The sequence below is a fragment of the Siphateles boraxobius genome, unplaced genomic scaffold, assembly GCF_051911475.1.
Source record: "Siphateles boraxobius isolate OS27281-9 unplaced genomic scaffold, OSU_SipBor_1 246, whole genome shotgun sequence".
In the NCBI taxonomy this organism is placed as follows: domain Eukaryota; kingdom Metazoa; phylum Chordata; class Actinopteri; order Cypriniformes; family Leuciscidae; genus Siphateles; species Siphateles boraxobius.
In genome coordinates, this window is record NW_027508862.1 from 53,836 (window position 1) to 80,000 (window position 26,165).

Below are 26,165 nucleotides of genomic sequence, written 5' to 3' on the forward strand. Positions count from 1 at the left end.
AAACGATACCCAACCCTAGTCAGCATGGGGTCTCTAATCTAGTCTCTAATCGTGCAGTTCCTCTTCCAGGAGTTCTTCTTGAATGAGGACTGGAGCGACGTGTGAAAGTGGATAATGAGAACGAGCTCTACACAAAGATCAGACACAGACTCATCGGCCCGCAGGACACTGGGAATCTGTGGAAAAGGGTTTCAGCATTTCTCTGGGAACCCGGGCTGATCAGCAGAGTAATGGCCAGCTTATATATCAAATCATCTCTGAACTTTCCAGGCATGAGAATGACAGAAGGGCTGGAAATATGAGGATATGATCGTGCCTGTGCGGCCAGAAAGAGCCAAACCCAGCGGAGGTTTGAGATGATCCACAGCACACAGAGAGACTGATGCTCTGCTCCATCAACACCACCACTCACTGAAGCACTCAATAGCCCCTTCACACTAACAGTGTTTCTCCCAAGCTTTTATTCTCCATTCTGTCGCCTCTTCCACCTTTGGGTTTTGTCTTGCTTAGTTGGGGACATTTAATATTCAACAACATTATTGATCTCCAGCATTGACACCATTATATGAGAACTGAAAGATGACATCACGGTTTTCTCCAGAGCGGCTATATATATATATATAAACTAAATTAATAACTTGTTTTACAACAAAACTGAACCATCACTGAACTTACTCAAGCTGGACTGTGATGCTATTTTCTTCTGGAAACAAACTTGTTGCATTATTTTCCTGTTATCTCTGTAAAGCTGCTTTGAAACACTCAGTGTTGTAAAAAGCGCTGTAGAAATAAAGATGACTTGACTTGATACAGTCTTTACTAGTCGATTACCGGGAACAGATCACGTGTGAACAGTAGGGGTGTCGAAATTAATCGTTTCTACGATGCATCGCGATACAGACGAGGACGATTCGGTATCGATTCAGTAATAGACCATAACCGGTTATACTGACGCTTTTCTGACGTCATTTGTCGCGGTAGCATACAATGGCAGAGGAGGCGAGACGCGAGTGCGAGTAATTAAAAATGCTCCAAATACTTTAAAGCCTACATCTGTTCTGGGCACATTTCGGCTCTTATGAACAACCTGGTAAGCACGACCTGGAGAAGACACGCGCTGTGCGCGCTCACGTCACGCACACATATACCCCTTTTCCACCAAGGCAGAGCTGGTGCTGGTTCGGAGCCAGAGCCTAGTTTCAATTCGGTTCTTTGGTTTTCCACACGCAAAGCACCAGCTCCGAACCAGGAAAAGTGGTTCTTAAGTAGCACCAAATCATTGCTGGTCTAGAACAGAGCCAAGTAAGAACCACTTGCGTCAGGGGCTGGGGGCGGGGTTACCGTGACCAACAAGACGAATAGAAACTTGTGACCGCCATTTTTAAATAGCAGCTAGTCGAGCTAATAGCAGCTCGATTATAAATATCCGTCTATGTAAGTTACGGCGAGCTGCACAAACGCGTTGGACTCCGATGTATTTTGTAAACCCATGAGCATCCATAGTATTGCAACGTCCGTTATTGTTGATGGCTTGTTCGAGATGCATCGGAGCGGCGCGGACCGATCCGAGCTGCGGGAGTGTTTGGAGAACATACGACTCCTTGTGCTTTTAGACGCTATCGCAGTGCTTTGATGTCATGCGGAGATCGATCTGCGAGAAGCCGATGCATCTCGAACAAGCCTGGCGTACTGTTTGGCGCTACCGCACTAGCGTTGCTGGGCAACATGAGACGTATACAGTGACGTAAGATCTGGCTCTGTTGTGGCTCTCTAGCCGGTGGAAAGGCAAATCGGTTCTTATTAAGCTCGTCAGTCGAACCCACTCTGAACCAGCTTTGGCTCTGGCTCTGAACCAGCACCCGGTTCTTGTTGGTGGAAAAGGGGTAATAGAGCTGATTTAAGTATCCGAACCCGATGGTCAAATTACAATTATTCTGTGTTGTTACGCGTGATTATAAATGGATGATCGTCACTTCAACAGCGGACTCGGCGGTGACTGATGCGCATCTCTAGGGTAACATTATACACTGATGAATGAGAGCTGCTTTTAAATGAACATTTCTTTAAAACATAATTGATTTGACACAATTTCATTTCCTTAATGGCACAAACAGGCTTTACTCCCTTGAAACTTAAACTGGAATGTCACTGTTTCTGTCAGTGCGACTTCCCGAACAGGCGAACACGCACGCAAACATCACTTTTGGAGTAAAAATTTAAATTGCAGATGCAGTGCACCGCGATGCATCACTATATCGAATTGAACTGAATCGATGACATGATAATCGTAATCGAACCGAACCGTGAGACCAGTGTAGGTTCACACCCCTAGTGAACATGCCCTTTCCAAATATACCGGTAAATAGGTTCTGGGAATTTCCCAGTAAGGGAAGTTGTAACATTATCAGTAAATTACTGGTATATGTGCTGTGTGAACGTGGAATGGAGATTACTGGTATTTTGCACGTACGAGGTCAGAACGCGCTGACGTAAGAAGGGATTTGGGCCAATCAGAAGCCGCTGAAAAAGCAACGGATTTGAGCCGATCATAAAATTTAAGACGCAGATGACGCGTTTACTCATTACTGTAGCTTACAAATGTCTTCAAATTGAAAAAGCCAGAACGGTGTTGCTCGTGTGAACAGCACATTTTTTAATTTACAGGTAAAGTCATTCTGGCAACTTTACGGTAATTTACCGCGATGGCTGTGCGAAAGGGACTATTGTCACATTAAAATTTAAGTTCATATCTGAAATGGTGCAACAAATGTCTTTGGGGATGGAAAAACACGATACACCCGAACATGATTATTAAAGTTCCAAATCTATAATATGATTAAATAAATAACAGACTCGCAGACTCTCGGTTTTATGAGCAGTTTATTTATCGCACATTTATGCCAAGAGATTGCTTATGAATGGTGTTTATTTATAATATGATGTAAGAGTGCATATTTTATCTTCCTCTTCTTTTGGAATGGAAAACCAGCAATAGTAAAGCATAGATATTTCAAAATAAGAGTCCTAGGCTGGTTTATAATTAAAAGTCATGCATCATGCATAAAGCTTTCTTCCCCGGGGTTATTATTTTTGTATTTATCTTGCATTTAATTAAACTCTTGTAGCTTTTTTCTTGGCCAAAAACATGAAGAAAAGTCTATTTCCTTTTAAGAATACCTCCAAAAATGCAAAACCTGTTGTTCAAGAGATTTTGCAAAAGATGTTCAAAAGCTTGCATTGCAGTTGCTTAGGTATTACGTTTTCTGAGTGGTTTATGTGGTTGCTAGGGTGATGTACGTGGTTGCTAGGGTGCTCTATGCGTTTCTTCCTCTCTGGTGTTCAAGGGTTCTGCATTAATTGAATGTTAAAAAGGGTTTTCTCATTTGCTCAGACAAAAGCCAGGGTTGCAGAGGCAGGTTTTGTGAGAGAGGGGGAGGTGACAGATGTAGAAACATGAAGCACATTTCTCAGAGATGAGCTCATAGAGGATCATTTATATAATCCACTCTCCGTTATCTGACGCACACCATCTCTCGCAGTCATTAAACACACACTCCTGCCCAACTCAACCAGGGGTGGCGTCTGTAGCGCTTTGCATGAGACGCGTTTATGTCAATGCGAAGCGTTTAGTTAGATTGAGGGTTTCATCATGAGCCCAGGAATGGAAACATGATCCAGGTGTGCTGGGAAATCACAACAGGCCTGACGTCACACACACTCACACACTCACACTCACACGGTCCAGTGCATGAGCTGCTCTTCCACTTACACTGCAGTCATACCTTTTCCATTAAAGGTGCACTGTGTAATTTTTAGCGGCATCTAGTGGTGAGGTTGTGAAGTGCACCCAACAGAAGTGACGCTGGTCAACAGGAAGTGATGTCGTCGTTTGAGACAGCAGAGAGTAGCCAGTTAAACAATGAGGTTTCTTTACAAAGATAAATTAAGAAATTAATGAGAACGCTGAGAACGCTGAGAACGGCATCGCTCACTCCCATTCTCCGTCTTCATTAGTTTACGATCTCTGTCAGTCATATCTAATACTTTGTTAGACAGAACTGGTAAACAAAGATAGTAAACGGTATGCAAAAAAGTAAAGCGTTGCTTTTATATTATTTGTAACAGAAAAGGCAAACAATCAGGCTAAAATACTTTCTCATTTACTGTCAACATTCAGCAAATGCGCATCTACATCATTTAAACAAATCTCTGAATATCTAATAAACATTTATTTTCACAAACCTTGCAGATTTAACCGAATCCAGCAGTGATATCTTGTGAAGGATGTATTTGTAGCTAGGGTTGGGCCGATGGACGATGATGGCTGACAGACATCACGATGTTTAGCCGGCATCGTGTTACCACCCCTCCCCCCTCCCGATGTCATCGTCCATCGCGATGTTTCACTGTAGACATCGTCTGATACCAAATTGGTAGACATCGCCCAACCCTATTTGTAGCCGATATAAACGCGTTCCTGCGAGTGACGGTCCGTGTGAAGCGAGTGAATGTGAACAGAAGATCAGCTTCACAGAAGACATCGAAACACTTTAAATTCTTAATTTTAAAATATGCTGTGCAGGGCTCTAGCATGCGACTAAAATGTTTCCTAGGTCGCAGCGGTTCACTAACGTCCTCGCATCCGCTGCCTCTCAATGAACGAAGCGCTTGTTCTCCTTTGACGGAACTCACACTCATGGTTGGATCATATCGTAGTCTAAACCAATCAGAGACAGAGAAGGGGCAGGTCTTTGCCTCTGATTGGCTGGGGTCCAAATATTCCTGAAGACCTACACTGCTCCATGCTGTGTGATTGCAATTGTGACCTGAGCACCAGAGAATCAGTTATGGCAAGCAGCATCAGCAAAACAAACGACGAACAATGAAAAGAAATAGACCCATAGAGAGTTCCCTGTGAGATGCCCAGCCCTGGTCCTCGTCAGAGATGGCATCTGACTCAGAGACAGAGCCTACTGAGCCTGAGCTAGAGACTCAAAATAAAAAGGGAAAAACATATGCATTTCATAAAGACTGGTTAGACCAGTTTCCCTGGTTAAGGTTTAATAGGAAAGATTAATTGTGAAGAGTGTGGCCAGAGCATGGCAGGGAACAGTGCATTTGTAAGCGGATCAACAACGTTTAGAATCGAAATGCTGAAAAAGCACTATATTAAAAAAAACACACTTCATGCCGCGATACGAAAACAAGAGCTGACATTCACTAAATTTAGATCGGAAATTATTCTGATGAAGAAAAATGGATTAGACGTGAACTTGACCTACAGCAATGGCGTTTTGCCCAATTTATTGGGGTAATTGGGGTTATATGAAATATAAATATTTAAATGGTGGCTGTCATAAAAACTTGCCAGATTTATTCAAACATGCATTAAATATTGAAGAACATAAAATAATTATAAAATAACATAAAATGCATATGTAATATGGTGCATATATTTAGCAAAATGCTCCTCTCTAGAATTAATTTTTCTAGCTGACTAACGAGTTCATGGTCACTGGGTTTAGTTTTTCTGAGGTAAATGTGACGTTACATGACGTTGTTTACAAGCTGTTTCACTGACGTCTTTCCACGGTTGAAACACTGATTGAGCGATTCCATGTGAAAATAAGGATTTCGATAAGTTGTACTCTATCTTTTAACACACTTTCAGATGCTCATTCATGTTTATTTTGCGCTGTAACTGGTAATATTAAGGCGGAAGAGAAGATAATGTGTGCTCCGCGCTGCTGCTTCTCTTGAGCTGCGCCAGAGCGATCTCTCGCCACAGCGCCAAAACGGTAGGCCTATTTATGTTTCTGAATTTCGTAAGAAAATGGATGTAATTTGAAATCTGAGACTTTGTTTCATATCAATAGTAACAAAGCACAAAGATTATTCCATTTATTTGATGGGATGCGCGCTACAATGTTCCATTCATTCATCAACTGAAAACAGGATGACTAATCGATTCTTGGGATTTAAGAATCGATATCGGTTCGTAAAAATGAGAATCGATTAAAATCGAGAAATCGATATTTTTTACCCAGCCCTAGTTGCCATCACGAGTTTCCACATGTCATTTATGATCGACGGTTCAGGAAAGCACTTTCTATTTTGAAATGTTTTATTTTGCTTAAATTTCTTTAGTTTGGCAGCTCAGTGAAGCCCTTTCTTTATTTTTTTTAAAGATTTTTATTTTTATAAACAGTATAATTGTAGCCTGACTCCGCCCTCCTTCGTACTTCCGCTTCCACTTCGTACTTTGAGTTGTAGTTCAGTAATGGCGGTAGAGAAAGATGAGAGCGAAGCCATTCGGTCCGTTGTGGCAACGCTGCCGAATATCAAGACGTTAAACCCGGAGCAAGAACAATCTTTGCTTAGTTTTGTTGGTGGCCATGATGTTGTGGCCCTCCTCCCCACGGAGTTGAGGAAAATACATATGTCACGACCAAACGTTAGCGATTGGTTATGGCAGAGAGAGTGACTCTGGGCAGATCCAATAGTTTTAGACTTCAATAGAGTTCCCGCCTACAAGGAAGTTAACGCTTGTCAATGGAGCGGTGCCAGACTCTATGTACAAATGAAATGTACGAGAGTCTGGTGGGATCAGGCTAGTATAATTGTGCTTCAAATAAAAAAAGTATTTACCAACACCTTATTCTTGTTTAAAATAATTTACATAATATATCTGAATGTATATGGAGCATGATAAAAAGGTGACCTTGAAATTGTGGCACTAAAGGCGACGGGAGCCGAGGAAGAATGTGGGTGCACTAGGGCTGTTACGATACACCAAACCCACGATTCGGTTCGTATCACGATTTTTGACCCATGATTCGATTCGTATCGCGATTCTATCACGGGGGCGGGGCTGGATGGGGCGGGGCTTGGGGTGAAAAAAAGAGATTCTGAGAGAAAAAAAATATACTGGTATTTTTATTAAATTCCAAAACCTGTATAACCTGAAAACCAAAGAACAATAATAACTATGCAAATTATTAAACTTAACTAGGCAGTGTAGGCTGCTGCTTTTGGGTTGTTTTCTGATTTCGGGATGGTGCCGTAGGATATGCATCTGCATGATGGACGTGTTGCCGGTCAATGGTTGTGCGATTATTGTCTAAAAAAATCTCCATGTTTTTGGTGCTGATGCGGTGGTGACGCGTTCATGTAACGTAAGGGTGGCACTGCCAATAAAGCACCTAAAAGCTCACACAAAGAACCGGCAAAAGTAATGATTATGAATATGTCAAATATATCCAGGAGACATTTTAATTGTTTATTAATAAAGTGTTTTCTGTCAGTGTCAGCTGCAAAGATGAAGTTGCGATGCTGACTCGCGATCTTCGCAGTAGTGAACGCGCCGGAGAGAAATGCACTTTACGGATTACATAAGCAGAGAGCAGTCTGTTTTCTTTCGTTTTGAATTGTTCGGTTTAAAAGTAGACATTTCAATACAGATATATTTCTCAGGTCTAGCCTATAAGCTTATACACTGGGTTTCAATTCATATGAGATGAACTCCAGTTCACGCGCCGGCGCCTCTGCGTCGTGATGTCTGCTATAGGCCTGTTTACTTCTTATTTATTAAATCCAGGCAATTGGTTGATGAAACATTTATTACAATTGAGATACAATTAATACAAAACGAAATTCAATTTAAAGAAAGTCTTTGTGCTTTCTGTTTGAGGTCTCTGAAAGTTTTAGTGCCGCTTCCAGAGAACGGTTACGACATTGTTTTTTCCTCTTAAATGCGAACACGAAAAATAAAACAAAATGAATATTTTATGTTCTGGGGAGAGCCAACCCTTCTTCATCCGGTGGGTAGCCTAGTATTACTTTTGGTTTGTAGGGCCTACAGTGCAGTAATCTTGTCATGTACAGAGACGAAAGGAAAATTAAAAAAATGTGGCGACATATACCCGGTGTTAAGAGGCCCGCCGCGGAGTCAGCAGTAACTATGAATGTACAAACTGTTGAGGCCGAAGTAAATAAGAGAAGGTACTCTTCGAACAAGTGGCGCATTGATGACGAAGGGAAAAACGAGGGAATGGTTAAGTTAGCCTACCTTCCCGTCGAACAGTCCATGCACTGTACTTACTGTCGAACCTATGCGTCGTCCGAAAATGCAAACAATTCGTTCGTTAGAGGAACAACTAACCTTAAAATAGAGTCAATAATGAATATGACCGAATGAGAATTCTATTCAGAAACGTCCATGCGATCGGCAAAAAGGGCAAACCTTTTCGGGTCTATGTTTGGATGTGCAAGTAAATTACTAACTTGAAGTTGTGTTTTGTGATGGCTAGATAGCTATCGTTTTTTTAGTTTAGCGATAGTTTTAGCAGCCGCGAGGATAGGAGCCGATACCGTGGGTGCTCCGGAGCTCGATTACGTGTCAGTTAAACTTTTCATCTCCAATCCTATCTGTATTTGTGAGAAGTGGTGCAGTCCTGAGTTGAAAGATAGCCTACTTTACGGCTTTATTATCGAGTTAACCCTCTGGGGTCGACAAACACGCTGGCGCGTTTTGCTGGATTTTTTTTCAAATAGCAGCAAAATATATTTAAATACTCCATTTATGGTCAGACTTAACTAATATTGAAAAATAAACTGTAAAATAACCATGCATAAAATTCTCTCAAAAATACAAACATATACATACATGTGGCTCACATATTATGGTAGCCCTTTTTGTGCTGAATAGTGCTTCTTTTGTTGTTTTAAAGGGCGTGCGCCCGTGAGCATCCACAGAGGAAAACATAAGTTGGCTCCTGAGTGCAGCATAACTCATATTGTTAAATGGATAAAACGAATTACATATTTGTAATGGACGTCAATGTTATCAAAGTCACAGTTCTCATTCATAAATTTGAATTCCGGAAAAAGTGGCTGGTAAAATTGGGCATCCAGCAGCCACTGTGGCAGAAAAGTTAATTTCCCACCCTGGACATGAAGCAAGCTCGGTCTCTGCCTCAATGTTGATAATTCAAGACAGCATGAGAACTGACTACGCATGCGCAAATCTACGTAAACTACGTTCTATAGACCAAAGAGAAACTGCTAACCTCTGCCTCAATGGCCATGGCCTTAAATTTTCTGCATGAAACAATGATTTTTAGGAGCAAAAAATGGCAAAAGGAGTATATTATATGTTTATTCCTGAAATATTGTGTTACAAAAATGAATATTTGGAATAAAATAAATGCAATTAATAATGTGGTGAATTAATAAAGCTCTTGGAATTAATAAATGTAATGTCAACATTTCCTTTAGTGAGGCACTGCCTACCCTGACCGCACGTCCCTGCTACAGTGTAATTTACAGAATTATAAAAAATATATTTTTTTTTGCCACCTAAAAATTAATGTTTTGTGTCGCGTCCGTGAACACGTGTGTATTTCCCTCATATTAAATATAAAATGCATGTGTAGACTTATATTTTTCTAATGTCTGGACATGTACTGGACTTTATTAAGGGAGTAGGCTATGGATATATAAACAGAAGTGTTATTTTATATGGGTATTAAATGCATTTTCTGAGAATTTATATTTCAAGTTTTGGCTGCAAATTTCACGTCCATAACACTGAAATTGCCTAATTTTAAATAATTTATCTTCCACTAGTTTTGTGGTGTAGGTCTACGTATTTTATAATGTTAACTTCAAATAATACTAATAGTAATTTAAAGATGTGGTAGCACTGGATCTGGACAGGAAGGATAACTCTGGGAGTACCGGTTCGTGGACCCGAGTATCGCGATTTCGATTTTATATTGCGTATCGTTACAGCTCTAGGGTGCACCGAAATAAAAAAGTTAGTCTGGAGCCCTGATGCTGTGCATTATCCAGTTGTGTCATATTCATATCGGTTTCACTGTGTGCTGCATTTAAAATTAGCATTACCTTGTCAAAAGTAAAAGTAAAAAAAGTATTTATTTGAAAAAGTATGATTACCAGTGCGCATGAAATGACCAGATTACTGAGTGCCCTGTTACAGTGTTTACTTCCTTTTTATTCACATATTCATATATTTTTAAACAATTACTTTAGTTCTGAAAAATACTGTAGTAGGATTGCAGATTCAAGAAGTTGCCATCTAAAGTATAAGCATGTTTGTTTAAAAAACAAATCTAATGTATTTATAATTTCTTAAATATTGATATATATATATATATATATATATATATATAGGCTTTATATCGGCCATCCTGCTCTCTAAGATATCAGCCATAAAAAAAAAAAACAATATCGGTCGACCACTTGTGAATATTATTGTTACTTGTTCATCATGGTGTCAGTGTTTTATTCTTCTTTAGCGCAAAGAACAACATGGTGACAAACGCGTTTGTCCATTTAGGGCCACTGTAGAAACATAAAAAACATAACGGTTCATTATGTAAGGTCTTTATACACCACTGAAAACATAGTTATGCGTATGATATTGCGTTTCTGTCAACAGATCCTCCTAAATATTACACTATGCACCTTTAAGTGACAATATTTGCCCCCTAAATTGATTTTCCAGTGCATTTTTTTACCTTTATGAATAACTTTATAAAATAAATAATGTTTTATATAAAAAATGTTCAATAGAGAAATATGTAATGGTGAAAACGAAGAGACACTTTTAAATATTAAACTAAAACCACTAGTAGGTGGCAGTCTTAATGAATCATTGAATGATTGACTCACGACTCACGACTCGTTCAAATGTTCAGTGTGTGCTGTAGTTCTGCTATTATGTCGTTGCTCAACACGGTGTTTAAATGCACGTTTTGTTTGTTGACCTCTTGTATAATAATCAATGTCACGTTTCCAATTGTGTGGATATTTGGGAACAATTGCATTCTTGCTCGTTATCAACATTAAATACAAGAACTCACATAGGGAAAGTTGGAGTCTTAAATCAATCTCAATCCACTCTGTGTCTTTATTTGTTTTTCATGTCAAGACAAAGTCTATGTTTTTCAATAAAAAATAACTATAGCAGAATCCTTAAACATTAGAATTAAAGATGAGGTTATTGAACAAGTATCACAGGAAAAACACCTTGGTAGTTCAATTTTAAAAGTCCTGTGAAAAAGACAAATCTTACTAGCTTCAAAATAATGAGAAACTGTTTGACACATGATCATGCTCTTCTGTTTTTAAACTGGATGATATTAACACACGTCATGTGGATTAGCTATTTATTCTCACACAAATCAGTCTGTAATTAATCAGATCAGAACGTCTTTAAAACACACCCTTGACAATTTTAGATGAGATCAGACAATGATTCTATCTTGTTTGCTTTCTAAGTAAATACAAGATTTTAAGCTTTGCTCATTGTCTTTCTCCACTATGTAAAGTTTGTTTAAATGTCTAAATGGTCTAACGTCATGTTTTTGAGAGATTGCGTGTGTGCAGCAGATCCACTAGAGCGGCTTCTAGTGGAAATTGTACAATTTTATTTTGTAAAACGTCTTTTGCTCAGACTGTCCTCTCAGTGAAAGGTGTAAAATTCTGGAATTCATTACATAATTATTTAAAATCTGCTGCAAGGTTGTTGTTTTTCCTTATAGCCGCTAAGTCTTGGTTAATTCAGCATCAAACTTGTACTCATGTTTAGTTTTCTTAATTTTTTTTTCGGAATTGTTTGCTTTTTTTACACACTTTAAACATTGTTGTATCGCATATCGAATATTGCATTATTTAATGTTAACGCATTATTCTTCAATATCGTGCAGCCCTAATCCCCACTTTTACAAAGGTGCGCTGTCGAGAACGTCAGTAATGTAGCGCGATTACCTATCATATGCTATCTTATTGTGACAGATTTTGTGTTAATTCACATTGAAATTAACTGAATAATTTGACAATCAAAATGATCACATTGTCCATCGTGTTTTTCACACTTCATATTTTTCGCTAATATTCACTATATGATCAAAGCAAACAGAACTACAACAGGACAACAGCATATTACTGCAACACACACACACTCACACAGATCTGCTTGACTCCATAATGACAGACTGAAGGAGGAATGTAAAGTGCACATTCTTGTCTTGTCCTGTTCAGTTGGTGTTACTATAGTTTAATCTACGCATGTCAAGTCAAGTCTCCATTTATACAGCGCTTTAACAATATAAACTGTTTCACAGCAGCTTTACAGTGATAATAGGAGATTACAGTAACAGAGATTGTTTAGGCTTTATAGCAGATCTAGAATAAAGTTATTGTCCAGATAAAGTTAGTTTTGATTGATTCACTTCCGTCGCAAGGATCATTAGTTATTAACTTAGCGGCCGCTAACACAGTTCTGCGAACCAGAATTATTCGACAATGTTTATCAGTACAGAGGTGAAGGGAAGGAGGCCTTCACAGCGGAGAGACTAGTGACATTTCAGGACTCCGATGTCGTCGTTAGGTCCTGTGAGTGTGTGTGTGTGTGTGTGTGTGTGTGTGTGTGTGTGTGTGTGTGTGTGTGTGTGTGTGTGTGTGTGTGTGTGTGTGTGTGTGTGTCCAGGCGTCCAGGCGCAGGTCCTTCAACAGATCCGGATACGGCCTGGATCCGGCGGACTGCGGTGAACCTCGGGATAAACAGAGACTAATATTACCGTAGACGCCATCCTTGTTATGATGTAACGAGTACATCAGGATTTATGGGAAGTATTCCCAGTGCCGGCTGATCTAAACTAAGCAGCATAACATTGAATTATAGAAGTCTATAGAGTGTTATGTGAATGCTAGGCCAAAGAGATGTGTTTTTAGTCTAGATTTGAACTGACAGACTGTGTCTGCTTCCCGGACAATGTTAGGAAGATTGTTCCAGAGTTTTGGTGCTAAATAGGAAAAGGATCTACCGCCAGCAGTCGATTTATATATTCTAGGTATTATCAACTGGCCGGAGTTTTGAGATCGCAATAGACGTGAAGGACTATAATGCGTTAAGAGCTCGCTCAAGTACTGGGGAGCTAAACCATTTAGTGCTTTGTAAGTAATCAGCAATATTTTAAAATTGATACGATGTTTAATAGGGAGCCAATGCAGTGTTGACAGAACCGGGCTAATATGGTCGTACTTCCTGGTTCTGGTAAGAACTCTAGCGGCTGCGTTTTGAACCAGCTGTAGTTTGTTTATTAAGCGTGCAGGGCAACTACCCAGTAGAGCATTACAATAATCTAGCCTTGATGTCATGAACACATGAACTAACTGTGCCGCATTTTTCATTGAGAGCATATGACGTAATTTAAATATATTTTTAAGATGGAAAAATGTTTTACAGATACTAGACACGTGACTTTCAAATGAAAGATTGGGATCAAAGAGCACACACAGTTTTTTCGTCCAATAATTAGAATCTCTGAATTTTCAGAATTAAGTAGTAGGAAATTACTAGTCATCCAGTTTTTTATATCAGCTATGCAATCCGTTAATTTGGTGGATTGGTAAATTTCGTCAGGCGTGAAGAAATATAGAGCTGAGTATCATCAGCATAACAGTGAAAACTAATGCCATGCTTAAGGGTAGCGTGTGTGTGTGTGTGTGTGTGTGTGTGTGTGTGTGTGTGTGTGTGTGTGTGTGTGTGTGTGTGAGGGTAGCATGTACAGAGTGAGTGTGTGTGTGTGTGTGTGTGAGGGTAGCATGTACAGAGTGAGTGAGTGTGTGTGTGTGTGTGTGTGTGTGTGTGTGTGTGTGTGTGTGTGTGTGTTTCTGTGTGTGTGTGCGAGGGTAGCATGTACAGAGTGAGTGTGTGTGTGTGTGTGAGGGTAGCATGTACAGAGTGAGTGTGTGTGTGTGTGTGTGTGTGTGTGTGTGTGTGAGGGTAGCATGTACAGAGTGAGTGTGTGTGTGTTTCTGTGTGTGTGTGTGTGTGTGTGTTTCTGTGTGTGTGTGTGTGTGTGTGTGTGTTTCTGTGTGTGTGTTTCTGTGTGTGTGTGTGTGTGTGTGTGTGTGTGTGTGTGTGTGTGTGTGTGTGTGTGTGTGTGTGTGAGGGTAGCATGTACAGAGTGAACAGCAACGGTCCTAGTACTGAGCCTTGTGGTACGCGATACTGAACTTGTGGTGGATAAGACATCTCTTCATTTACTGCTACAAACTGATAACGGTCAGATAAGTCTGATTTAAACCATGCTAATGCAAATCCACTAATGCCAACATCATTTTCAAGTCTAATCAGGGCTCGCAAAATTTCTAAATCGCTGGTAGCTCTTCGGGCAGGCACTCTTCAGATTTTGGTAGCCCGATATGAATTTTACTAGCCCAAATAAAAAGAAAATTTTTAATGTAGAAAATTGGTTAGGAGTCAAAACATCAATCAAAAACTTTTTCTAAACACATATCAACAAGTGTGCAGCTCTGTTGTTTTAAAGTCTGACAACGCTAAAAGTGTTAATAATTCACATATTGAAGTGTAGCAATAAATAATAATAATAACAATACCAGACTTTTTTGAGGCAAGTAAATGGTGCTCTAATTATTTGATGCTGTTTATATCAGAATATATGATGGTCAAGTCACCTTTATTTATGTAGCACTTTTTTATAATAGGCTACAGATTTGTTTGATTCAAAGCAGCTTTACAGTGATAGTGTGGATTCAAACATTCTGACACGCAAAGTACAGCATTCATGTCAAAGTGGATCTTTAATTTGTATTGTGCATAGGCGTAATTTATGGGTGGGTATTATTAAATCCCCACCACTTTTTCTCAGGGTCGATATTGGCCCCACCAATTTTGGCACTTTTCCACTAGGGCTGGGACGGTTACCGCATTACCGCGGTCACGTGACCCCTACCGCGGGTCTGAGCTCGTCACCGTCATCACCGGAAAATTTTTTTTTGCCTGCACATGTGCACGTTTTGTCTAATTACATGGATTCATTGATTCTAATGACTTGGATTGAGTCTAGTGACATTGTGTCTAACATGAACTCTAAAGGTTTTCTAAACAAAACTCATCATCATCAAAAGATGGAGCAAATGCGACCTTTCACGAGTTGGGGAGCGGAAGGTTTTATGACACATAATAACATTCCATTCATTTTGACTATTAGGCCAGTATGCGAGAGTACATGTGTAATGTCTCTTGTAGCCTATAATTTGAATTCTATTTTGCTAAAGCATTAAAATACCGGTGCATGACTCATGAGAAAGCCCCAAAAGCAGGACCTCAGTTTGTAATTGCATGTATTTAACACGATTCTCTCACGTGGTTGAGCTGCGCAGCCGACAATAGCGGGTAGGTAGATAGGCAACTACTCCATCGAAACATGGCAGAGAGGGCTAACTTGGTGGCAAAGGCAAATGTCACGTCGCCAATATGGGCACATTTTGGCTTTGAACCAGACGAAAAAGGACTTCCAAACAATTTGGTTGAGCCCATTTGTAGAATTTGCCACAAAATGACACCGGTATCACTCTCAAATACTTCCAACCTGAGGACGCAGCTCTGAATCCATCATCTGTCAACATTTGCTGCCCTTGGCAGCACCACAAGTGCTTTGTCTGAAGATCGGTCTACAACCTCAGGCCAGGGACGACAGGTGGGGATCGCAGACTCATTTGCTAAAGGGACTGAGTACCAACGCGACAGCCATCGGTGGCGAACCCTGACGGATAGCGTGACCAGGCTTCTGGTGGAGGAAAAGTTGCCTTTTAACTTAGTCAAGAAGCCAGCCTTTAAGGCTACAGGCCTTGGACAAACAATATGTCCCCCCAGACAGAAAATACTTTTCAAAAAAGGCAGTACCAGAGAAGTATGTGAAAATAAAGGACAGTTTGACTCGCGAGTTCAAAGACGCGGACCATTTTCCTCTAAAAACAGATATGTGGTCAAGCGTTAATATGATGCCCTATATGAGCGTGACCATTCATTACAAATAGCCTTGAACCACTGAGACAAAAGCGCACGCAATATATTTAAATGAATAAAAATATGTACGTGTTATAAAATATAAAAATATAAATAATATTTATATGTATTTATATATATATATATATATCTGTAAATTTGGAGATGATGGATGTGCCCGAAGAGCAGCGTGATGACGGTGATGGAGAGGGAGCAAGTGCACCCAACCCTCCCAAAAAACCGAATCTGGTGGACTTACTTGGGAAAAGAAAAGAAAAAACATCTACTCCGATCCCCAAGAGAATTCGTGTGGACACAGAGATCAGAAGGTATTTGCAGGAGGAAGTCCTGGATCCCCACGCAGTCCCTCTTGTCTGGTGGCGGGACAATCATGTCAGATTCCCTCTGCTTTCAAAAGTAGCCCGAAAATATATGACCGTTTGCGCTACAAGCATTCCTTCAGAACGCGTGTTCAGTGCTGCAGGTAACGTCGTTTCGTCTTTCAGGGCCTCCCTTAGACCCGATAAAGTGAACATGCTGGTTTTTCTAGCAAAAAATATGAAGGCTGGGATGTAAACCATAGCCTAGCCTATATTTCGTTTTATCAGTACTTTTTTTTCAGACATCATTCCATTTCTATTCTAAATGTTCCTGTTCTAAATGTGAAATAATAAATGTTAAATAAACATGTTCTTTATTAAGTTCAATTGCCTTAGTCTCTTGTGTATGTAAGAAAAAATCCATACCGCCCCGGTCCTGTTTTCCACTGCATGGTACGGTACGGTACGGCTCGCTTTAAATGGTACCACCTCTGTTGAGGTTCCAAGCGTACCGTACCGATACTAAAATGTGACGTGGAAGCACTGTAGATCACTGATTGGTCAGACAGTCAGAATCGTCACTACCAGCGTCATTGTATTTGCGAGACATCAAACCCGCTAGATTTAAATAGCCAGTAACAGCCACTGCTGTAGCACCTGTTTTAAAACTACTTGCTTGACTTGCTTGAAGAAAAAAGAAAGAAAAAAAACGTCCGAAAAAGAAATGGCTGAATTGTGGTCAGTGGACGAGAAGTGCAGACGTTCCTCTCGTTGGTTGCCGAGGAGCAGATAAACTACAACTATAAGTCATAATCCCACCCACTTTGATGCGGTACTAACTGCAGTGGAAAAGCAACCGAGCTAAAGCGAACCGAGCCATGCAGCGCTGAGTCGTACCACGCAGTGGAAAAGCGAAGCGAGCCGAACCGTACCGAGTCGTACCACGCAGTGGAAAAGCGAAGCGAGCCGAACCGTACCGAGTCGCACCACGCAGTGGAAAAGCGAAGCGAGCCGAACCGTACCGAGTCGTACCACGCAGTGGAAAAGCGAAGCGAGCCGAACCGTACCGAGTCGTACCACGTAGTGGAAAAGCGAAGCGAACCGAACCGAGTCGTACCACGCAGTGGAAAAGCGAAGCGAGCCGAACCGTACCGAGTCGTACCACGCAGTGGAAAAGCGAAGCGAACCGAACCGTACCGAGTCGCACCACGCAGTGGAAAAGCGAAGCGAACCGTACCGCGCCGCACCACGCAGTGGAAAAGCGAAGCGAGCCGAACCGTACCGCGCCGCACCACGCAGTGGAAAAGCGAAGCGAGCCGAAACCGTACCGAGTCGTACCACGCAGTGGAAAAGCGAAGCGAGCCGAACCGTACCGAGTCGTACCACGCAGTGAAAAAGCGAAGCGAGCTGAACCGTACCGAGTCGTACCACGCAGTGGAAAAGCGAAGCGAAACGTACCGTACCGAGTCGTACCACGCAGTGGAAAAGCGAAGCGAGCCGAAACCGTACCGAGTCGTACCACGCAGTGGAAAAGCGAAGCGAGCTGAACCGTACCGAGTCGTACCACGCAGTGGAAAAGCGAAGCGAACAGTACCGCGCCGCACCGCGCAGTGGAAAAGCGATGCGAACCGTACCGAGTAGTATCACGCAGTGGAAAAGCGAAGCAACCGTACCGAGTCGTACCACGCAGTGGAAAAGCGATGTGAACCGTACCGAGTAGTATCACGCAGTGGAAAAGCGAAGCAACCGTACCGAGTCGTACCACGCAGTGGAAAAGCGAAGCGAACCGTACCGCGCCGCACCACGCAGTGGAAAAGCGAAGCGAACCGTACTGCGCCGCACCACGCAGTGGAAAAGCGAAGCAACCGTACCGAGTCGTACCACGCAGTGGAAAAGCGATGTGAACCGTACCGAGTAGTATCACGCAGTGGAAAAGCGAAGCAACCGTACCGCGCCGCACCACGCAGTGGAAAAGCGAAGCGAACCGTACCGCGCCGCACCACGCAGTGGAAAAGCGAAGCAACCGTACCGCGCCGCACCACGCAGTGGAAAAGCGCCATTTGTGAAACATTGAGGCACGGATGGTCCTAATACAAATACATAATACATCTCCAGTTAACTACCAGAGCATTCATTTAGTTCGTTATTAAATAAGAGACAATCTAGCGCTAAAATGTGTTGTTTTTCAACTCAAGCTGAGCGCTGGTTGCCGCGGCGATCGGTTGCATTGATACATTGTTCTCTTGTGGCGAACGCAGTCTTCACTCGGACGCGCGCTTCAATCTATCGCCGTTGCGGAGACAAAACAAAATGCACACAAACATGTCCCTGCTTGATACTGTAACCACTGATGAACATATTCGGTTTTGATGAGAGGAAAAAAAATCTATACGTGTGCGGATTAGAACCCAGAACCTTTGACACGCTTGGCAAGTTTTAACCACAAGACCATTAAGGCATAGCCTGGCAAGCCAGACCTATCAAGATGTTTGGTCTGGGAAATCACAATTGGCATACCTCAATCCGAGGGGCGGGATAAACAGTTGTCTTTCAAATTCCCTTTGCACGCAATAGGACAGCGCTACAACCAACCAGAGCAACGAACGGCTGTGGCTGAGTGAGTCCCATCCGTTTTCCCACCAGCGGAGCTATTTGATACATTAAACTTTTGCCGTATCCGGTCGTCAAAACTCCGAACACAACTTCCTTTTTTTAAGAATGACTTAAGTGACTTTCTCCTAACTCCAAGTCATCCAGAGTCGCGGCCAAAGCCGATTCGAAAGACCGCTGTTCGCCAGCAGCATCTCTTTGTTTTCAAGTAGCAGGGAAATCACCTATGCAAATCACGCGGAACCATCACAACTCTGCCGTCATTATGTTAAGCCCGCCCACCAACTCTATACACGATGTGATTGGCCTGACCAGAGTTTGGTTTTTCCAGCTCGAATGCCAACGGAGAGTTGCTAGACCACACTTTGCTGCAAAATAATTTTTGCTGCTGCTAGGGTGCGTCTAGATTTCTAGGCTAATTAAGGTACACAAGCAAAATCGCTGATGTTTCTCTTATAATATCATCACCTCACGACACGGTCATGTGACCTGGTCATGCGACCTCACGACACGGTCATGCGACCTCACGACACGGTCATGTGACCTGGTCATGAGACCTCACAACGCGCTCTTGCGACCTCACGGCGCGCTCATGCGACCTCACAACACACTCATGTGACCTCACAACACGCTCATGTGACCTGAACGCAAACGCATGAACCTGGACTGACCGTGAACGTCGAACACATTGCAGTTCTGCACTCCTGGCCGCGACGCCTCCCGCTTCCCCGAGGCCTTGATGAAGGGCAGCGCCGGCAGACTCGGTCTCCGCTGGTCCCCGACGGGCTTCCCCGGCTGCTGCCCCATAAGGGCCCGACACACACACACACACCGGATCCCGGTCCCGACGAGTCAGAGTCCAGCGCCGGTCAAGCATCCACAGCCAGATCCAGAAGCCTGTGCGGGTCTAATCACAGAGCAGATCACAGGTTTAAAAGCTTAAAGTGCAAGACTAGACATAAGCTGTGTCTCAAATGACACACTATACACTTATACACAAAGTACTCAACCGTGTAGTGTATGAACTTTCTAAATTGATTTTGTCTTTCAACAGTGGAGTCTGGTAGCCCCTCCCCCTCCGCTATGCCACAGTCGAGTGCATGAAGTGGCCAATGTCCCACACTTCATTTCGGTTAAATAAGTGCATCATCCAGGAACATAAAGTGCACTTTTTGATTTTTAGAATTTTCAGTGTGAAAGCACTATTTATACTAATAAATGGCATAGAATAGTGTACAAGTAGGGGATTTGGGACGCAGCTTATATTCAATTCAATTCACATTTATTTGTATAGCACTTTTCACAATACACATTTCAAAGCAGCTTTACAGAAAATGCATGAGTTTAGAGTGACCTGTTATCAGAGGAAACTGTCTAAGTAATTCAGAGATGTACATCACAGTTACCTCTGATAACAGATCATACAAAAAGCAGGAACATGTGGGATGAATAATAACAATGTCATTCTCACGTGTCAGAGGAGGACGTAACATCAGTCTTCAGGGTGATGACGTCACTGAAACCTCCGCATGATCAACAGAAACTCTGATAAGGGTTGTGCTGCTGATGAGCTGTCAATCATAGTGACGTCACGCTAATATGAATATCTCCAGGCCAGTGGCACATCAGACGTGTCAATAATTCGCTCATATATGCTGATGTGCATGAAACTACAGTCAATTATCATCGTTATTCATTTGAAGAAATGTCCAACAATAACTTTTAAATAGCAGATCTTCGATAGTGATTGTAGAGACTGATTAGTAGTGTCATTCAGTACACTGTTAGTACATGTAGTAATAACTATTTATTTACGTTTGCAGCAGCTGTAAACAAGCACATCGACGTCACTGCGGTAAATAACGTTGATGAGATTTCAGCTAACGTTAATTAAACACATGTAACGTTAACTTAGGTGTAAAATAGAGTCTGAACTCTCACAGAAACTCTCACACGCGTTGTTATCCCGATTAAATCCTCGGTTCGTGTAACTTTGACTTCAAGTGTATAACGTTAGTTGGAGTTGCAGTTGTTAAATCTCTCGTCACTTCCGCGTGCAGTTCTCTCTCTCTCTCGAGATCCTGAGGCGAATATAAACGCTCTCCGCGCCGTCTTTATGCCTCTCCTGTCGGCCTCGTTTTCTCACCGAACATTCCCTGGACGCTTCCGCAGTTTTTTAGTGTTGATTCTCGCCATGTCTTCCTTTTATTTCATAACTTTCAGCACTTTTCTTGGAGTCGCTCGTCGTCGCAGGAACCGCCATATTCGCGCACGCGAGCTCCGCTCGTGACGTCACACGCACGCCGCGCTCTTCCGCCAACAATCGCTTCAGCTCCTTTTTTAATTTTCTTTAATTTATTTATTTTCTCTCTCTACATCTCTCAAGCACACTTTTATTCTTTCCTTGGTTTATGTATTAATAGTAACTTAATCGTATATTGTTTAATTCTTGCAATTAAACATACCGGTATGTATGATAATGTTCATTTCATTTAAAAAAGTTGTTTATTTCCTTGAACATACTCAAAACTAACTTTTATTTTTATTTTGAAAATAAGAAAGCTGTTAAAATTTGTCAATATTTGGAAACAATTCGATGTTTTATATTCTATTGATTGCTATTATTACTTGTTTTGACTTGTGTGGTATATTATTTTTATTTCTTTATTCTTTATAAAGTCCTTCGGTCAACTTTAGTAGTGTTTTAAATGTGCTCTAGAAATAAATGATTTATTTTTTTAAATAAAACAATTAGTAATATATAATATAATGTAATTTCTAGTGAGTTTGTGTGTATCGTGATTATTGAAGCTCTGGCCTCTAGCGGCCTGATACTGACTGTCACACTATTAAAGGAACAGTTCACCCAAAAATGAGACCATTGGACCACATTGACTTCCATTGTATTGTTGTACTAACTACACTATGCAAGTCAGTGGGGTCCATCAACTGTGTTATTCAGCAGAACAAAGAAACACATAGAGGATTGGAACAACTTGAGGGGGACAGAAGTGTTAAAGTCCCCTTAACACAATATTACAAACATTAAAGATAAACATGTCTAAACTATCTTAAGTGGTACGAGATTAAATACTGGTTAGCACGTTTCAGATGTTTCGGAAGCTGTGCATGATGTGTTTTTGCTTTTACAAGGAACAAAAGCCACTTGTTTTCTGATGACAGAATTTACATTTTTGTGTGTACTGTCCCTTTAACACAATATTGCTTGACATTACAAGCATATAAAGATTTCTAAACTATCTTAAGAAGTGGAGCGAGAACAATTGTTCGCTAACACTGTAAGGTTTCGAAACCTGTGCATGATGTGTTTTTGTTTGTACGAGGAACACTGAAAGCCACTTGTTTTCTGTCAAATTGATTTATTTATGATCCGTGGGGTTTGTATGAAAGTGTGTGTTATCCCTCGTGCTCGACCAGGCGCTGTCGTGTCTCCAGAACGATCTCCTCCATGGTCTCCGGCTTCAGGATATCTTTGATCTGCAAGGAAACACAGATTGTTTCATTGCTTCACTCCTCATGAACGTTCACACAGAGATGAACGAGATTATAATACCCTGATATTAATGAGATTATAATACCTTGTGTGAAAGAGCTGCTTCGTAGCAGTAAAGCACGCTGGTGTCGTACAGCAAAACCTTATGAGTCGCGAGAGCCAACAAACAGTTCCTGAGCCGCGAGATCACCTCTCGATCGGACAGAGACACCGGCTGGACAGAGACAAGACACATTAGTGTGTGTGTGTGTGTGTGTGTGTGTGTGTGTGTGTGTGTGTGTGTGTGTGTGTGTGTGTGTGTGTGTGTGTGTGTGTGTGTGTGATATTTAGGGTTGGGAATCGAGAATCGGATACTTGTTATAAATGTATATTTCGGTTCCTCTTATCGATTCCTTTGTGAGCATTTCGACATGAGTTTAAACCATTGAAGCGCGAGAGACTCTGTTTCTGTGTTCGTGTGTATCAGTATATTAGATCCGTGCAGCTCTTAAAGTGACGGTACTAATATTCCTGCCGTCTCTATAATAACACTAATCACACAAGAAAACACAGAAAATTCACTCGTTCTTCACTGAATAACTTTTGTAACTATATTTGTAATGTATATTTTATTTATAAAGTGCAGTTATTTTACATTTGATCACAGTTTCTGAACCTGAAAATCTTAAAACACTGTTTATTTCAATCGTATCTTTGTTCAGTTGTATCTATTCCTTGCGATTTTTTATTTGTTTATTTGTTCTTTTTTTAATTACTGAGTGTTTATTGTCTTTAATAATGCTTGAAGTGTATATAAGTAAGGCTAGTTGTTCTTCTATGGTGTTTTTAAACAACAAGCAATCGTTCCCTGTGAAAGTTTTCTTTATCTGTTGATGATATTCAGCTACAATTAAATGTTTTGCAATAACACTAAATGTGAATGATATCCAAGGTTGTTGTTTTTGTACCTTATTGGAATCGAAATTAGGAATCGATAAGCAGAATCAATAATTGAACCGATACCCAGCGCTAGTGCTATGACAGTACAGCGGCTTGCTCTGACCTCCATGCTGGTGTAGAAGCCTCCGGCCTCCTCGTCCTGCGTCTCCGGCGTGGGATAAAGCCACACGTACCCGTTGTTTCCCAGGATCACGGACGCGCCGCACGGCAGGTTGTGGAAGTGAGTTTTCTGTCTCTTCACCAGCGACGGGGAGACGAGGACCAGCACTCCCTGACCCAGCTGAAACACACACTCTCAACATCAGTGTCAGTGTTTCTGAACTCCTGAAACGCCTCCATTGCATCTCGAGTTTCTTCCGGGAACGAACACGTCACAATATTCCTCATTATAATAATTCATGCGCAGAATAAAGGGGCGGGGCCTGGTTGAGTTAGTTAGTAGTGTTTTACACTGGTGGTTATGGGAAGGGGCGGGACATTTCCCAAACACACTCGAAGCGCTCGACCAATCACAACACACTGCTCCAGCCGACCAATCAGAGCACAGTGTGCTTTTCAGGAGGAGGGGCTTCATAGAGACAGGAAGTAAACAGAGCGTTACTGACAGACTGGGAAGAGAGGAGCCGCAACAATGGAGAATATGAGCGAAATATAACTTTATGACTTTGTTTCTCACCTTCCCGTACTTTAAGCTGCGTGTGTGCAGAGAGAGAGCGCCGTCCGAGAAGATCGACTGAACCTCGGCCTGGGAACGGTTAAAGAACACAGCAGGAAATAACAACAATGATGATGATGAGGATGAACACCTCGAGGAACCAGGAGAACTGAACCATCATAATGAAATGTATAATAAGGAGCTTCAGGTGGAATAAATTATTACAATTTGATGAAAGACTATGAAAAAATTAATTGTATTGCTTTGGAATCACTGTTATTTTAAGTTTATTTGTATACTATTATAGTATTTATTTATATTTTGAATTAGCTTGATTTCTATATTTTCAGTTTAATTCTAGCTCAAGTTTTTTTGTTTCATGCATTTGTTATTTTTTAATACTTTTGTATATTTCACTGTTTAGCTTTATTTTTATTTCAGTATTAGATTGAATATTTTTTATGTGCTTGTGTCATTTTTTGCTAGTTTTGATTTTAAATATATCTATTATATATAGTTATCTATTATATCTATCTAATATAGCCTTATTTCAGTTTTAGTATGTTTATGCGCTTTTGTAATTTTTACAATACGTTTTATATTTCTATAACTATTTTTGTTTAAGTTTTAGTGATTTTGTTATGCGCTTTTTGTTAGTTTTATTAGTTTTATTACATATTTCTGTTCAGCTTAAGGCTTTAGTATAAGTTTTCATTAATATTTATATTGCATGTAGAGCTGCACAATTCTGGATACACTGAGAATCACGATTTTGTTGTTTCAAATACAGATCAGGATTCTGAACAGACAACTAAACAAAATAACATGTAATTTACTCATTTAAAATGTTAATTACTGCAGTCAATCCTAATTAATTTTAATTATAAAAATAAAAAAAGTTGAGTGAATGATTCAATGACTCACTCATAAATACTTCTCGTTTCATTAGTGGATGAATCAGAGTTTTTGAACGAATCTCTTGAATTAATGATTCAATGATTCACTGTTAAAAGTAAACAGAAACCGAGTTTAAAGGTGATTTGCTCCATGTTGATCGCTATTGTAGAGTTTATATCTGAACTATAGACTTTATCCCAGTACTTCTGTGATAGTTGAGTTATTGTAAGACAGAAATAATGATAATGTGTGGCTGAAAAGCCACATAATGCTGTTTATAATAGTATATACTGAACGAATCAGAGTCAGAGCAGGAAAGGAATCAGTAAATGCGATGTCATGTGATGATGATGATGATGATGATGAAGGATACACTGATGAGATCTCCTTCCTGAAGATAATCTCTCATGGCCAGCTCATCTTGTGTCGATCGCCGTCTCTGACAGACACACACAACACACATCCACACACTTTACTGCAGATTCAGGGCTGGTTATATGAGCTCATAATAAATGCATTATATTTCCATGTGCATTATACATCATGTGCATTATACATCATGTGCATTATACATCATGTGCATTATACATCATGTGCATTATACATCATGTGCATTACACATCATGTGCATTATACATCATGTGCATTATACATCATGTGCATTATACATCATGTGCATTATACATCATGTGCATTACACATCATGTGCATTATACATCATGTGCATTATACATCATGTGCATTATACATCATGTGCATTATACATCATGTGCATTATACATCATGTGCATTACACATCATGTGCATTATACATCATGTGCATTATACATCATGTGCATTATACATCATGTGCATTATACATCATGTGCATTACACATCATGTGCATTATACATCATGTGCATTACACATCATGTGCATTATACGTCATGTGCATTATACATCATGTGCATTATACATCATGTGCATTATACATCATGTGCATTACACATCATGTGCATTATACATCATGTGCATTATACATCATGTGCATTATACATCATGTGCATTATACATCATGTGCATTATACATCATGTGCATTATACATCATGTGCATTACACATCATGTGCATTATACATCATGTGCATTATACATCATGTGCATTACACATCATGTGCATTATACATCATGTGCATTATACATCATGTGCATTATCATGTGCATTATACATCATGTGCATTATACATCATGTGCATTATCATGTGCATTATACATCATGTGCATTACACATCATGTGCATTATACATCATGTGCATTATCATGTGCATTATACATCATGTGCATTATCATGTGCATTACACATCATGTGCATTATACATCATGTGCATTACACATCATGTGCATTATACA

The 26,165-nt window shown here is 40.7% G+C and overlaps 2 protein-coding genes across 2 annotated transcripts in view; both read right to left on the reverse strand.

The window, feature by feature from the left end:
* Positions 1-21,092, reverse strand: part of abl1 (c-abl oncogene 1, non-receptor tyrosine kinase) — a 59,936-nt gene extending 38,844 nt beyond the window's left edge. Inside the window, exons 1-2 of the mRNA XM_077241896.1 lie at positions 20,243-21,092; positions 19,443-19,678 (exon numbers count right to left, since the gene is read on the reverse strand). Coding sequence (XP_077098011.1) covers positions 19,443-19,578 — 136 coding nt within the window. The 5' untranslated portion in view covers positions 19,579-19,678; positions 20,243-21,092. The remainder of the gene's footprint in view (positions 1-19,442; positions 19,679-20,242) is intronic.
* A 1,042-nt stretch (positions 21,093-22,134) lies between these two features.
* exosc2 (exosome component 2) overlaps positions 22,135-26,165 on the reverse strand; it is a 10,698-nt gene continuing 6,667 nt past the window's right edge. The window contains exons 5-9 of the mRNA XM_077241898.1: positions 25,150-25,215; positions 23,901-23,969; positions 23,328-23,504; positions 22,371-22,499; positions 22,135-22,269 (exon numbers count right to left, since the gene is read on the reverse strand). Of these exons, the coding sequence (XP_077098013.1) occupies positions 22,189-22,269; positions 22,371-22,499; positions 23,328-23,504; positions 23,901-23,969; positions 25,150-25,215 (522 nt within the window). The 3' untranslated portion in view covers positions 22,135-22,188. The remainder of the gene's footprint in view (positions 22,270-22,370; positions 22,500-23,327; positions 23,505-23,900; positions 23,970-25,149; positions 25,216-26,165) is intronic.